The sequence below is a fragment of the Melitaea cinxia genome, chromosome 5 (genome assembly GCF_905220565.1).
Source record: "Melitaea cinxia chromosome 5, ilMelCinx1.1, whole genome shotgun sequence".
Taxonomy (NCBI): Eukaryota; Metazoa; Arthropoda; class Insecta; order Lepidoptera; family Nymphalidae; genus Melitaea; species Melitaea cinxia.
The window spans coordinates 10,870,112-10,883,965 of NC_059398.1; the positions used below are offsets into that span (position 1 = coordinate 10,870,112).

Consider the following 13,854-nt stretch of genomic DNA (forward strand, 5'->3'; position numbering starts at 1 on the left):
GTTTCTTATCTCAGGAACGTCTTTATATTTTACGGTCGAAAATTTATAGCGACTCAATAGAATTTATCAAGTTCTAAAAATCGTTTGATAGTCTGCGTTTATTAAAATAAGTACCTAATTGTGTGTACACAGTTTTACTTAGTAAGGTTCTAAGTTTCTTCTACACAGTTCTGAAAGTACATTAATTAACTAATGTAATTAGATATCGATTTATATTATGTGTCTCAAACTATTTATTTATTTTATTAATTTTCTAAATAATTATATTGAATGAATAAATCGGTAACCTATGAAACAAAATGTTAAATGAAAAATAATGTTAATGAAACAATAGTTTGTGACACGATCATATTACGTTAAAAATTTAAAAGACTCGTTAATGTTTTCGTGCCCAGCGTGGTGACTATGGGCAAAACAAATGAGTTCACGCCATTTTTGACGCGAACTTGTGGAGGCCTATGTCTAGCAGTGAACTGTGATAGGCTGAAATGAAATAGGTTGACTTTTTTATGTATTGAACTAAATTTTAACTGTCTGTAAACTTTCCAGTGTTGGGCTAAGGTCTCTTTATTGTAATTATATTGGAGAAAGTTTGTTGATCGCTTTACTTCCAATAAATTAAATATAAAAATTCTTATAACGTTTAAATTTTATAAATCAATAGTTATCTAGACATGCAGATGAATGTTAACATAACTGGATCGCGTCGATCGTGACATTCATATAATATCGAGTAAAACTAATCGTTATTCACAAATGGTTAGTGGACCAGACAAATATTCAAATCTAGTGTCCAGACCCGATCGTGACGGAAATAGTTTAGGTTGCCATCTCTTGTCTTGAATGGACAAGGAAGCGAATGATGGTTTTCAATTAGAATAATTTTAAAAGTAAACGTGATCAGTTTGTGTCGAAAATTATATATCTTGATATAATATTCCAAACAAGGGGCGTAGTCACTGCCGTATCTGCCATATTAATCAAACAGAGCCTCGAGCCAGCGGGACTCGAAAACGGTTATTTAAATATATTTTGTAAAAGACAAGATAAAAATTAAGGAGCAGCTTTCAAAAACAATACAATTTATTAGAATAGAACATAAAACTAGGCCTCGAGTCATTACATTATGAAATTGTTATTTAAAAAATGTATCATGATATAGGTAATATTCTTTTCTTTTTAACCGACTTCCACAAAAGGAGGAGGTTCTCAATTCGACTGTATTTTGTTTTATGTATGTTACTTCAGAACTTTTGACTGGGAGGACCGATTTCGACAAATTTTCTTTTAATCAAAAGGTGGTGTGTGCCATCTGGTTCCATTTAAATTTATTTGAGATCTAACAACTGATTTTCGAGTTATATATAATAAATACGTTTTTACTTGACGATTTTTTCATCGACCTACGTTGTATTATACCGCATAACTTTCTACTAAAAGTATTGATTTTGATAATTCTTTTTTTGTTGGAAAGGAGATATCCCTAGTTTAGTACCATGATAAGGAAACCAGGATCTGACGATGGGATCCCACAGAAATCGAGGGAAACTCTTGAAAATCCGCAATAACTTTTTACTGGGTGTACCGATTTTGATAATTTTTAATTTAATCGAAAGCTGATGTTTATCATGTGGTCACATATAAATTTTATCGAGATCTGATAACTACTTTTTGAGTAATCTTTGATAACGCGTAGTTACTTGACTATTTTTTCGTCGATCTACGTTGTATACTCGTCGATGTAATTGAAGTCGGCTTTTTTTTGTTTGCGAGCAAACACAATTATAAACAATATAGTTTTGCAAAATACACGCTTTAGTATTTAGTCTGGTCTTAAATTTCTGATAAATCTATGTCTGAAACCTTACGCGTAAAATATACCTACTTATTTTACATTAGATAGACGATAAATAAATAAATTAATATATTATAACACACACGCGGTCGTCTGTTCCTATGTGCTTGTGTTACAGGTAACAGCGGGCTGATATAGCTGTTTGTTTTTTATAAATATACATAGAAATAATGCATATATAAATATATAAACGATATCTTCTTCTACAGTTATGGAGAACGACAAAATTGTATACTTTTATGTAAACACTGCTTTACTGTTATTTTGTTATATAATTTAAAAGTTTTTACTGGGCGATGATTGTTTTCGAATATTTTTCTTCGACTGGCTTTTGATTTTCCAACGAAATTTTATCGAAATTCAAAAGATATACACAAAAGAGTTATTATTAATAAGATTAAACCGATAACAAGTAGGTTCAAAGCTTACCAGTTTTCTTCTTTTCCTCCTGCAACTGATCAGTGCGCTCGTCGACTAGCGCTTCTAAATTGTTTGCGTACTTCTCCATCATAGCTATCATGTTATCAAATATATTTGGTTTCCTGAAATTAAAATAAACTTTAGTCAATATTTAGATACTTTTATATGAGTTGAAATATTTGAAATGTATTTTTATACATTTTAAAATTAAAATTGTGGAAAAACAAACTACAGAAATATTATAAGTAAAAACAGTTTTGTCTTTATAATTGTTTTCCCTGAGTGTCTGTACGATAGTTGGGGTTTACGTAAAATTTGTTACATGAAATTGGACGTGGTTTTTACGATATGAAATCCATTACAATACTACTAATCTGTTCGTGGTATCACGCCACTAAGATAGAAAAAGCATCGCCTGGCCAGTGTTCTGTGTGATAGGACCCTTAGATCTCGAGATTAGCGTGTCAAAAATATAAAAACTTAAGCTTTGTAATAAAGGTATATATGAGTATTATTATTATCTTCATCAAAAGTAGCAAAACAGTGATAAGTTTTTTTCCATTGAAGTCATGATAAAAGTAAGCTAGTCTTCTTTCGATTTTCGACTGGATTTGGTTACCAATCGCTAAATATCGGGAATTTCAAAATGACAATCTTGTTGGCCCGTAGAATCAAGTGTTCATTTTTTGCTTCATAAGATTATATACTTCATTAATGCCCATATTGTATATTTTTGTATTGAGAAAATGGAGGAAGTAGATTAAAAGTATTTCAATAATCATATTATTAATTAACGTTTTTTAGATGCAATGTCGTTAGACAGCGCCTATGAGATGTGTATTGATTGATTGATGAATGAATTTATTGATGAAACTCATGAATGCATACATTGGGAGTTTCAAAACGACAATCATAGTAAGTCCCGTAGAATCAAGTGTTCACAGTGAGGGTAAAAGTTTATAGTCATAAAGCTAGTCGTACATGCCCTTCCGGAGCGGCCTGAGGCGCGCCCGCACGGCCTTGAAGTCGGGGCGCGCGGCCGCGTCCTCCGCCCAGCACTCGGCGCAGCACTCGCGCACGCAGTCGAAGCGCCCCGCCAGCGCCTCCAGCGGCGGCCTGGCGACCACAAACTTAGTACGACCAGGGCGGCAACAAGAACGGCTCGCCTCATGGTTAGCGATTATTACTGTAGCTTACAGATGCCTGCAGCTGCAACGCGAGAAGCATCGCAACAGACCCTACCCCCGACCCTCCCTAGGAGCTGTAGCTACCTCACTGACCACAGGGACACAGCACGGCTTGAGAGCAGTATTATAGCTGTGATCTACCGACTATTTGAGACGATAACTGTCAAATGGTTTATGGACTTGCACATTTCTCTGCCCCTGTCATTTCTAGACCGTAACACATAACGCGATTATGATTTAATTATTAGTTTGTTATGAATCAACTTATAATTGTTAAATTGTATATGAAGTGTCAAATAAAATTTTATTATTTAGGATATGATAAACAAAAGCATGGACTTTGAATTAGATTGTACAGTATTATTTTAAGAGTGCGGAATTTGCAGATCATTCCCGCGGAATCGAACGAGCTGCGGGCCTGCAAGCCCTGAGCGGTCGAGCGCGGGCGGCGGGACACAGGTCACAGACACGCACCTACCTGTAGGGCGCGGGCAGCGGGTGCGCGAGGCGGCGCAGCAGCGCGGGCGGCGGGACACAGGTCACAGACACGCACCTACCTGTAGGGCGCGGGCAGCGGGTGCGCGAGGCGGCGCAGCAGCGCGGGCGGCGGGACACAGGTCACAGACACGCACCTACCTGTAGGGCGCGGGCAGCGGGTGCGCGAGGCGGCGCAGCAGCGCGGGCGGCGGGACACAGGTCACAGACACGCACCTACCTGTAGGGCGCGGGCAGCGGGTGCGCGAGGCGGCGCAGCAGCGCGGGCGGCGGGACACAGGTCACAGACACGCACCTACCTGTAGGGCGCGGGCAGCGGGTGCGCGAGGCGGCGCAGCAGCGCGGGCGGCGGGACACAGGTCACAGACACGCACCTACCTGTAGGGCGCGGGCAGCGGGTGCGCGAGGCGGCGCAGCAGCGCGGGCGGCGGGACACAGGTCACAGACACGCACCTACCTGTAGGGCGCGGGCAGCGGGTGCGCGAGGCGGCGCAGCAGCGCGGGCGGCGGGACACAGGTCACAGACACGCACCTACCTGTAGGGCGCGGGCAGCGGGTGCGCGAGGCGGCGCAGCAGCGCGGGCGGCGGGACACAGGTCACAGACACGCACCTACCTGTAGGGCGCGGGCAGCGGGTGCGCGAGGCGGCGCAGCAGCGCGGGCGGCGGTGGCGCGTCAGGCCCGAAGGGGCCGCGCCGCGTGTGCAGCTCGTACAGCAGCAGCGCGAACGCGTACACGTCCGCCGCCGGCGAGCCCGCCCGCCCGCCCAGCGACGCGGGCACGCTGGCCTGGCCCCAGCCCGCCGCGCGCAGCAGTTCCGGGGACAGGTACGCGAGACCTGGCCGACACGCACGAGTTCACTTTTGGTTACGATTAATCAAACAAGCGTACGGCCCGTCTGTTGGGAAGCAACTATCGTCGACTATAGACGTTTGCAACACCAGAACCATTACAAGTGCGTTGACAACACTACCTCCGCCCCTCCCCGAGAGGTCTGTGATCTTCTGTAAGCTTGAGGTACTTCTCCAGTTGGGCTGGTCCAGACTTTGAGCAATTTCCATATCGCAATAAGTTAAAGACTTCTCTTTCTTAAAACTGAACAAGGGTAGTGAATACCAGAAGTGAGTTTGTATATTGGTTGTTACTATACGACGACCGATCGAGAATGTAAATTGATTGCAAACGATTAGGTATGATAATAAGATTAAGATTCATGATGATGATAGCCTGTAACATCCCACTACTAGGCACAAGTTTCTTTCTCCATGTTGAAGAATGGTGGAAGTTTAGTCATGATGCTCCACTATACTAGCGAATATATTCCTTGCTTCGCGTATCTATTGACTATATCTATGATAACTAACGGAAGTGACAGTTTAACGTGTTCTCCGATGTATGATGGGGAGACCCACAAGGACAGACACCTAGACCGGATCAAATATTAATACAAATATCTATTCCGAGCGGGAATCGAACCCGCGAACGCAGGTTTTTAGGCGCCTCCACGACACACGCACTACTACAGTACTAGAACGGTCTTCATGTAGGTATAATAATGTATTATATGTATTTCAATATTCGTAAAGTCACTAATGTTGTAACTTTATACTTTGATAGAAAAGCAAATAAAATTGTTAATACAACATTCTTATATAGACTCATAAAATTTGTGGATCAATGTATATTTAGCACCGTCTTAAGTTGTATTTATGAAATGTAGAGCGTACTAATCGTGATGGCCGAGTGTGTTTATATTAGGTTTATTTTATAGCCGGGAATTGGTTTGAAACTACCGATATCACGAAAAGCCCAAACATTCATAAAATGTTTCGTATTCTATTATAAATATTTGATTAAATTTTGAGTGCTTTCGGGTTACGACCTTCGATATTTATATAACTATTATAGAAGATTTTTATTTAAATGTTTCTAATACTATTTTAATACTTTTACCTAATCTAAATGTTGTTATCTTTTAAAAACGATCGACTTTACAAGAAGCGAAATAAGACACAAATATTCTATTACATGTTGTTGCAATGCAGCAGTATATTGAGACTGTACTCGAACTAGCAGTTGCTCACTTAGATGTGGACACATTTGAAATGACATAATTTATAAAAAATACATATGTTCATTATTTTATTTAAATTCTAATAGATATTATTAAAATACTCTCAAACGTGTACAGAGTTCTGTATGTTTTTGTTATTAAAAAGTTGGCGAATAAAAGTATCATAATTCTAATTTTAAAAATTGACATAAACAGTTTTTTTTAATAAAAAAAAAAAAAAACGTTTTCGTATGTCGGTCTTTAGATCAGTCAGATATATGGAATGGTCAAAAACAGTCGATGTAAACTCGCAACTATATTTCAAATTTAACAAAACAGGTTTTTATTATTTTTACATTAACTTAACATTATTTTTAAGGAACAATATAATTTAGAACTACCATTACTTGGCAAAAAGAGATTCATAGTTTTTTAATTCATTCTGTATACTATGTAGCTACCTATTTATTTATATTCACGTATAATAGAAGTGTATGCCGTAATTAAAAAAAAAATGATAAAGAGCAAATGAAATACAAAAGTAGTAAAAACAAAGGTAAACGCTGTTTCATCTAATATTTTCACGAAGTAGACAATTCAAATTCTTAGTTCATGTGAATCGTCTATATAGACGAACTCTGGAATTATGAACTTCTCTATTAGATAACAAAATTATTTTCGCTTTAAAGTTTATTTCGCTCTAGTTATGTATAGGCTTTATCAGAAGGAGGTTAGGTAGCTTAAGGGTCTATTTTAACCTCACGTAGTAAGACAAGTTTTAAATTCACAAATTTTTGAAGGGAAGTTTGACTGTGAGAAAGAAAACTATGGGATAAACTTTTATGTGTTGCTTAACGCTTGCTCCAGTATCGGCAATCAATGAAATGGGTCTCTACTTATCAAGCCTGTTTATCGATAACTAACCGACAAAATTAATATTATTAGTATAGGTAGAAGGAATAAAGCTGATTACTGTCAATATGGGAGCGAAGTACAGTGGGGTCTGAGGGGGGCAGCTCTCCCTTCCGGAACTCTCTGAGGCCGAAGTCCGCGAGCTTTACCACCCACCGCGCATCGACCAAGCAGTTTGATGGGCGAAGTGCTCCGTGGTACTGCAGCGGGGACTCTTGGATGAAGATCATTCCCTATCCGATAGAAAAAAAATCATTAATTTTTTTTTTTTGTATATTACTTATATACTAAAATCGAATGACCAGCTATGTATGATTTGTTCTTAATCGATATTTAAGAGAGTTATATATGATATACACAAATACAACGCTTTACTATTTTTTGTAATCAAAATAGTCTACTAATGATATAATATTATATGTTATGGTCAGTGGTAGTTTTGGTTATGTACTACCGCATTAGGTAATAAATAAATAAATAAATAAAAATATAAGACTTATTACTGTGTCAGCTGAAAATATGTCATTGATTTATATTACAATAGTAAAAAATTTATTCTAAAATAGTTTTTTTTTTGACAAAATCTATATTATCTATATTTAGTTACTCTCTTCTAATTATTGAAATTTGTTCGCTGTCTCTGAATAGTTCCACGATTGAACTTAAATAGTTTCTATTGCACATTGAACTTTAAATGAGACCATTATGGAATTGTAATTTAAGAGGAATTATTATCTATATGTATATTATTACGTGAAGTATAAAATTTCGACCATTAGTTACTGGTAATGGCGTAATCAAACTTACTATTTTTTATAAACAATGGTTAGTTTTGTTGTATTTATTGCAATATAATGTTATGTTGTTTCAATGATTTAATTATTCATCTTTTTACGAGATAGTATTTTCATTATATTTTCACTTACAAAGTATTCGGTTACTGATTTTATTGAACTATTAGTCGCCCAGTGGTCGAAATTCAACTATAATTAAAAAAATTAATATAAAAAAATTAATAATTAAAATAACCTGTTTTTAATTTTTTAATTTGACTACAGACTTTGACAATCAACAAATAATGTGCGTGTGTGCGTAGTGTTTTTATTTTATTTTATATATTTTTATGCATAATTAAAAACTTCTCTATACAAACTATAGTGTACGAAGTTTTAAACTCCTCCGTCCGCGCAATTTTCGTAAAAAAGGATACAAAGTTTTTGCTTCACGTATTAGTATACAAGATGTAAGAATGTGTAAAGTGCAAAACAGTGACTTGCAAAGCGTTATGTCAAACGAAAGTGATTTCCAATGCAAATACCTATATAATACCGCTATGTAATAAGGACGTATTGTACTAACTCGTCAAGAATGTTAATTCAGTAGACTCCAATCTAAGTAGGTATCAGTTCGTTAAGTCATTGTAGTAAATATCTTAATTTATGTTAAAAACATTCCAATTGGCTTTGTTACGCACAAGGTTAAGCTATCATGTAACCATTATAATTATAGGTACTTTATACATTATAAAATAACAAGACAAAGACAAACAGTGTATTTTCACTTACCCTAATAATATCACCTACGAGTGAAGCGATGAACATATTATCTAATTTGATGTCTTCATTTTCTAAAATATCCTGGAAATTTAATATTTAAGTAATACAAATGTTTACCAAAACTTTATTAATTATAGTAATTAATATATATTTATTGTTAAATAGAAGCAAAAATAATTTACCTTAAGACTACCTCTAGTACAATACTCGGAGAGAGCGCACACGTTGGGAGGCTCGATACAAGCTCCCACGAATCCATTAACGTTGTCGTGTTGTAGGTCCCGCATCTGTGACAAGGATAAACCTATGAAATACTTACGTTAAATAACCGTCTTTTATTACACGTAATACGATTCGGTCGCGAAGAATAGGGATTATGTTCAAGAGTCCCATACCGAAAGTGAACAACATTTTATAAAGGTCTATTATTGAGGAAAATCCGAAAAGCCTCTTATTGAACTTACAAAATTGTATTCGCTTTTATTAAATAATAATTGGTTTGTAATTGCGTAGATTATTGGTCATAAAAGCAATCATAACGGAATATTTTTGCTTTTAAATAAATAATAAATAAGGTATTTTTCGTTATAAAAATGAATAATTTATTTCTAAATAATTATATCAAATTTTAAATCTATACTAATGGAACAGTTAAATAAGGCGAAGCCGCGGCGGAAAACTAGCCAATTATATAATCGAACATCTAATTCCATTGCGTAAGAGTAAAGACTGTCAGGTACAGATTATTATTATGATCAATATCAATATTATGAGAGAAATTGATAGATCACGTTTGCGTAGGCTGTTCTCGTTATAGATATAATTTATAGGATTTATGAATATTATAAGGTATTATTAAAAATATTTGAAAGATTACCAAAAATATTCAATTAATGAATGTAAAATAGCTTTAAACTCTACATTAATTTTGAACCTATTTTTAATGTTGTGGTAGTAAATCTAAATTTTGTTTTCATATACTATCACGTAACTATTGTGACTGTAAAACAAATATATATTATTTTTGTTCACTTATATCCGGCGAACGTAATGCAAACAGCTTCAGCACACAATGCGTGGTCGTGGCATTTAATGCATTTTTTCAATTGAATGATAGATTGCGACAGTGGGAGGAATTATATTGATTTCGTCAAAGCATGAATAGTATCTGACATAAAGTCTTGTACTAGCATCCATTCAAAGCTATTGTTTTACTGTCCTGAAGGCGGGATTCGACGGGGGCACGTGCAAAAATTCTCAGAACGGACGTGTTTCGGGCCTTGATTGTATACCGTCGATGTCGATTTCCATTAAGATTTTCGTAGTTCTTATTATTGCACAGTACGAAGAACGTGGAACAAAAACTTGTTATATTAAGAACGTGTTCCAAAAGAGGTTCCAATGACATGTCCTTTTGTCTTTTATTAAACCAAATACACGGCAAAGTCTGACATTAAATTCTAACTAGACGAGTGTAGATAATAATCTGTTGGCGATTCTAAATAAATAAATAAAAAAAAATTCAGACAATACTCGATACTAGGTCAATGATATTTACTACAAAAAATATTCAAGTTATTTGAAATCTTGTTAAATAAATATTTTTAAAAATTTTTTTGCTAAGTCGGTTAAGTCCTCTTCATCTATTATAAAAAATACATTTTTATTGATCGCCTCTAGTAGTAGTTAGTACCTATATGAAATCGTTTTTATTCTATTATAACTTTTGGTAATGATTATTTCAGTAAAACACAAAATAAATATGGTAATTATAAAATTGTACTAGTAAAGTACCCTTCAGCCTGTAATATCCCACTGCTGGACATAGGCCTCTTTCCCCATGTAGGAAAAGAATCAAAGCTTAATCCACCACGCTGCTTCAATACGGGTTCAACGATCACTATCAGGTGTAGATGATAACAACCGGGACCGACAGCTTAACGTGCTCTCCGAGGCACGGTGGGGAAACCCACAAGGACACCCAGACCACGGCAAACATATCGGTATGGCCAATACAGATTTTTGTCATGTGTGGTGATCGAACCCGCAACCGTTAGCTCAACAGCCTGTAAACGTTACGCCAACGCGTCGTCGTAATTATTTTATATTGAGGTTGAACAAATGAACAAACTATTAATAATATTTATTTATTGTAAACTAGCGACCCGCCCCGGCTTCGCACGGGTACAATGCTGATACTAAATGTACTATAGAATGTCTTTATTTATAGTGTGAAGCTAGCTTATGACATGGTTATTAACATAACAATAACATTCAAATATGCGTCGTTAGATTACACGTTGTTACAGAATGCGTTGAAGAAATAAAGGTTCACTGCTCGTTCCCCGTAGGTGATAGCGTGATATTATGTAGCCTATATGTTGACCCGACTTCTTAATAATATTCGTGCCAAATTTGAAGTAAATTCATGCAGTACTTTTTGAGTTTATCCCGGACATACATACAGACAAACAGACAAACAGACAAAAATTCTAAAAACTATATTTTTGGCTTCGGTATCGATTGTAGATCACACCCCAAGTATTCTTAAAAAAAAATTAATGTACAGTTTTGACTTTCCTACCATTTTATTATATGTATAAACGTAAAATGTGATCGTATATATAAGTGCTTTGTTTTTGAATCTAAAATAAAAAAAGGTGTACAAAACAAAGGACTATTGATACTTGAAATATTCAGTCACAAAAGATAAAATATTTCTAAGCATGTTTTATGTTGTATGACTACATAGAATCGTGGTATTGTAATATTAAAGTTTTCCCATAACGGATATGATAAATCACGTCAACAACCATCCCGAACAATTCTACACCACTGAAATATGTTTCACTTTATTTTTTGGTAACTTATTGTTAGTCGTGAAGCGATTTTTGGTTTACTTTAAGTTCAAGAGTAAAACAAAAGTCTTGTAAATACAAAAGAAAACTTTAAGTTAAATAAGTAAATAAATATTAGAATCAATTAGACCGCGAAGTAAATAAATAATAGATTGCTTTTTCGTAAAGAGCAATTAAACAATCCTTAAAATCACGAAAGCAACTGTATTTGTTTATTTGTCCTTATCGCGTAAAGTAATAGGGAATAGTAAGTATCCGTGGCTGTCTTATATTTGATCTTTCATCTTTTTTAATAAAAATATCTGGATCATTAATCGAAATAAAATATAGCCAATATTTTAAGTTGAACAACGTTACATATCTGTGCAAAATGTCAGTAAAATCGGTCCTGTAGTTTCGGAGTTTAGCCCGGACAAACATCGTGACACGAGATTTTAATATATATATTGTTGTATAATTAGGGAATTATTATTTATTTATGTCTTTTTGCAGTCTAAAATTACGACTAAATCTATTTTATACAATATTTATTTAAGCTACCATCGTTATGAAAAACAACGCAAGAAAAATAATGAGGGAACATATCTTCCCGTCAAGTAATCTGAGCGATTTAATCAGTTCCGCCAGGCTAAAATACTCATATTTCAAACACACGCTTTTGTCTTTAGTAAATTGTTTTGTTGTGTTTAACCCGAGGCGTAAGTAAAGTCTTTATAAATGAGTGCAATAGATCTTTCTATTTTGTTACGGAATGAAATTTCTTGTTCGTAAGCGGCTGAGCTTCAATGGATATCGTTTCTCTTAGATCGTTTACAAAGGGATGTAGGACTGGTAGGCTTAACTGTAATACGAGAAAATGCCCTTTATAGTCTTTTTAGTGGAAGTAAAAACCAGTATGTAGTTATTCAATTTGTTGTTATAAATTATTCTTAGGTATCAGCGTATGAATTGTTTACTTGTTAGAGCATGGATAGATTTTTTTTACAAAAATATTTTGTTTATATTATGAACGTATTTACTCCAATTAACTTTATTTTAGTTGTTTTTGGTAGACGAAAAAAATGAAAAAGACAATTCAATTTGAATATTTTTGTTTTATATATCGATATAATTATAATATTATACAACTTATTTTGTTCATTATTATTAAAAACTCAATGCAGCATTCAGATCAAAAGTTAAAAAATTACAAAACAAATCAAACTTTAAAGGTAAGGCTGTATTAACATTGGAACAGCCAACATCGCCGGAATGCACGTGACCCAAACCTACATTTTGTCTGGAATTTTAATTGCCATATTTTTATGCTTTAATACCATATAAATCGATTTTACAACTAGCTTTTCTAATTTTAGCCTGGAAATTGTAATTTCTGTGTGTGAAGGAAGAAATCTATTTTAGGATTAGATAGCTTTTATGAAAACATTTACTTTAAATAATAATATATCTATCTGTATTGTACCTACATGAGACTTAAATCAATAACGATTAATAACTATCAATAAAGAAAATAACTTCTACCCGTTCATCATGAATGCAAAAATACTTGTAGTAAATATCGTGTGTTTTACGCAGAATTAATCGTAAATTAAAGTAAGGCGCCTTGTCGCGTGTCGTCGACGCACGTCCCCGCACGACATGATATCTTATTAACATAAATTCGAACGTTTCTATATTGAAACACAGTTTGATATTCTGTAATCAGTAAATTCATGACGCATCGCGACGTTTCGTCTTCGTCAATGTGAATAGAACGCCAATGTTAAGATTGATTATTTATTCGTCGCCTAAATCAAATATCGCTAAATAACGACCGTAATTTAACTATTCATAACTTGGAACTGGTTTATCTGACTTAGATAATTTCTCGAAATTAATTGTAACAAAAAAAGTTGCCAATTTAGAGTAAAACAACACAGAGTAAACGGTTATTGGTAAACAAACTTTTACAACTGTTATTCTTATTATATAATAATATGGTATGCGACGCGGCGGATTGTCCGGATAAACTCTTGTGAGTTTTCGTGGTAGGCTTATGAATAAGTGTTAAGAATGTGTTTTTTGTATTTTTGAAAAATAATAATAAAAAAGTAGAATATTCTATATATTTATTTCGAGATTTTTCATATTAAAATAAATTAGAGCTGTTAGAAAAGCAGTCGCCGGTTTTTTGTTCATCAACTAAATTTCTTCTTAATGAACTGAATGCTACCCTAAAATTGCATTATGTATAATTGGAATGATTTTTTTAATCTAAAGTCGAATTGCTTTGTAACATAAAAATAAAATATAAAAATATAAAAAACGTAATATGGAATTCGGGGAAAGAATGCGCTGAATCGTTAACCGGTCTTATGATATTACTCTTCACACATTGTTTGTTTGTTTGGTGCCGACATAATAGTATTTTAATTTGGTGCCTTGGGTTTTCGGGTGCAATTTTGTTATAAAATTATTTTGTTTTAAGTTTTTTTTATATATAGATAACTAGCTACTTTACTACTACTTTGAGTAGCTT

General features: G+C 34.8%; 1 protein-coding gene across 1 annotated transcript in view; it reads right to left on the reverse strand.

The window, feature by feature from the left end:
• LOC123653844 (guanylate cyclase 32E) overlaps positions 1 to 13,854 on the reverse strand; it is a 65,006-nt gene that overhangs the window by 7,907 nt on the left and 43,245 nt on the right. Inside the window, exons 14-19 of the mRNA XM_045589823.1 lie at positions 8,661 to 8,765; positions 8,488 to 8,559; positions 6,984 to 7,155; positions 4,573 to 4,795; positions 3,257 to 3,391; positions 2,285 to 2,397 (exon numbers count right to left, since the gene is read on the reverse strand). Coding sequence (XP_045445779.1) covers positions 2,285 to 2,397; positions 3,257 to 3,391; positions 4,573 to 4,795; positions 6,984 to 7,155; positions 8,488 to 8,559; positions 8,661 to 8,765 — 820 coding nt within the window. The remainder of the gene's footprint in view (positions 1 to 2,284; positions 2,398 to 3,256; positions 3,392 to 4,572; positions 4,796 to 6,983; positions 7,156 to 8,487; positions 8,560 to 8,660; positions 8,766 to 13,854) is intronic.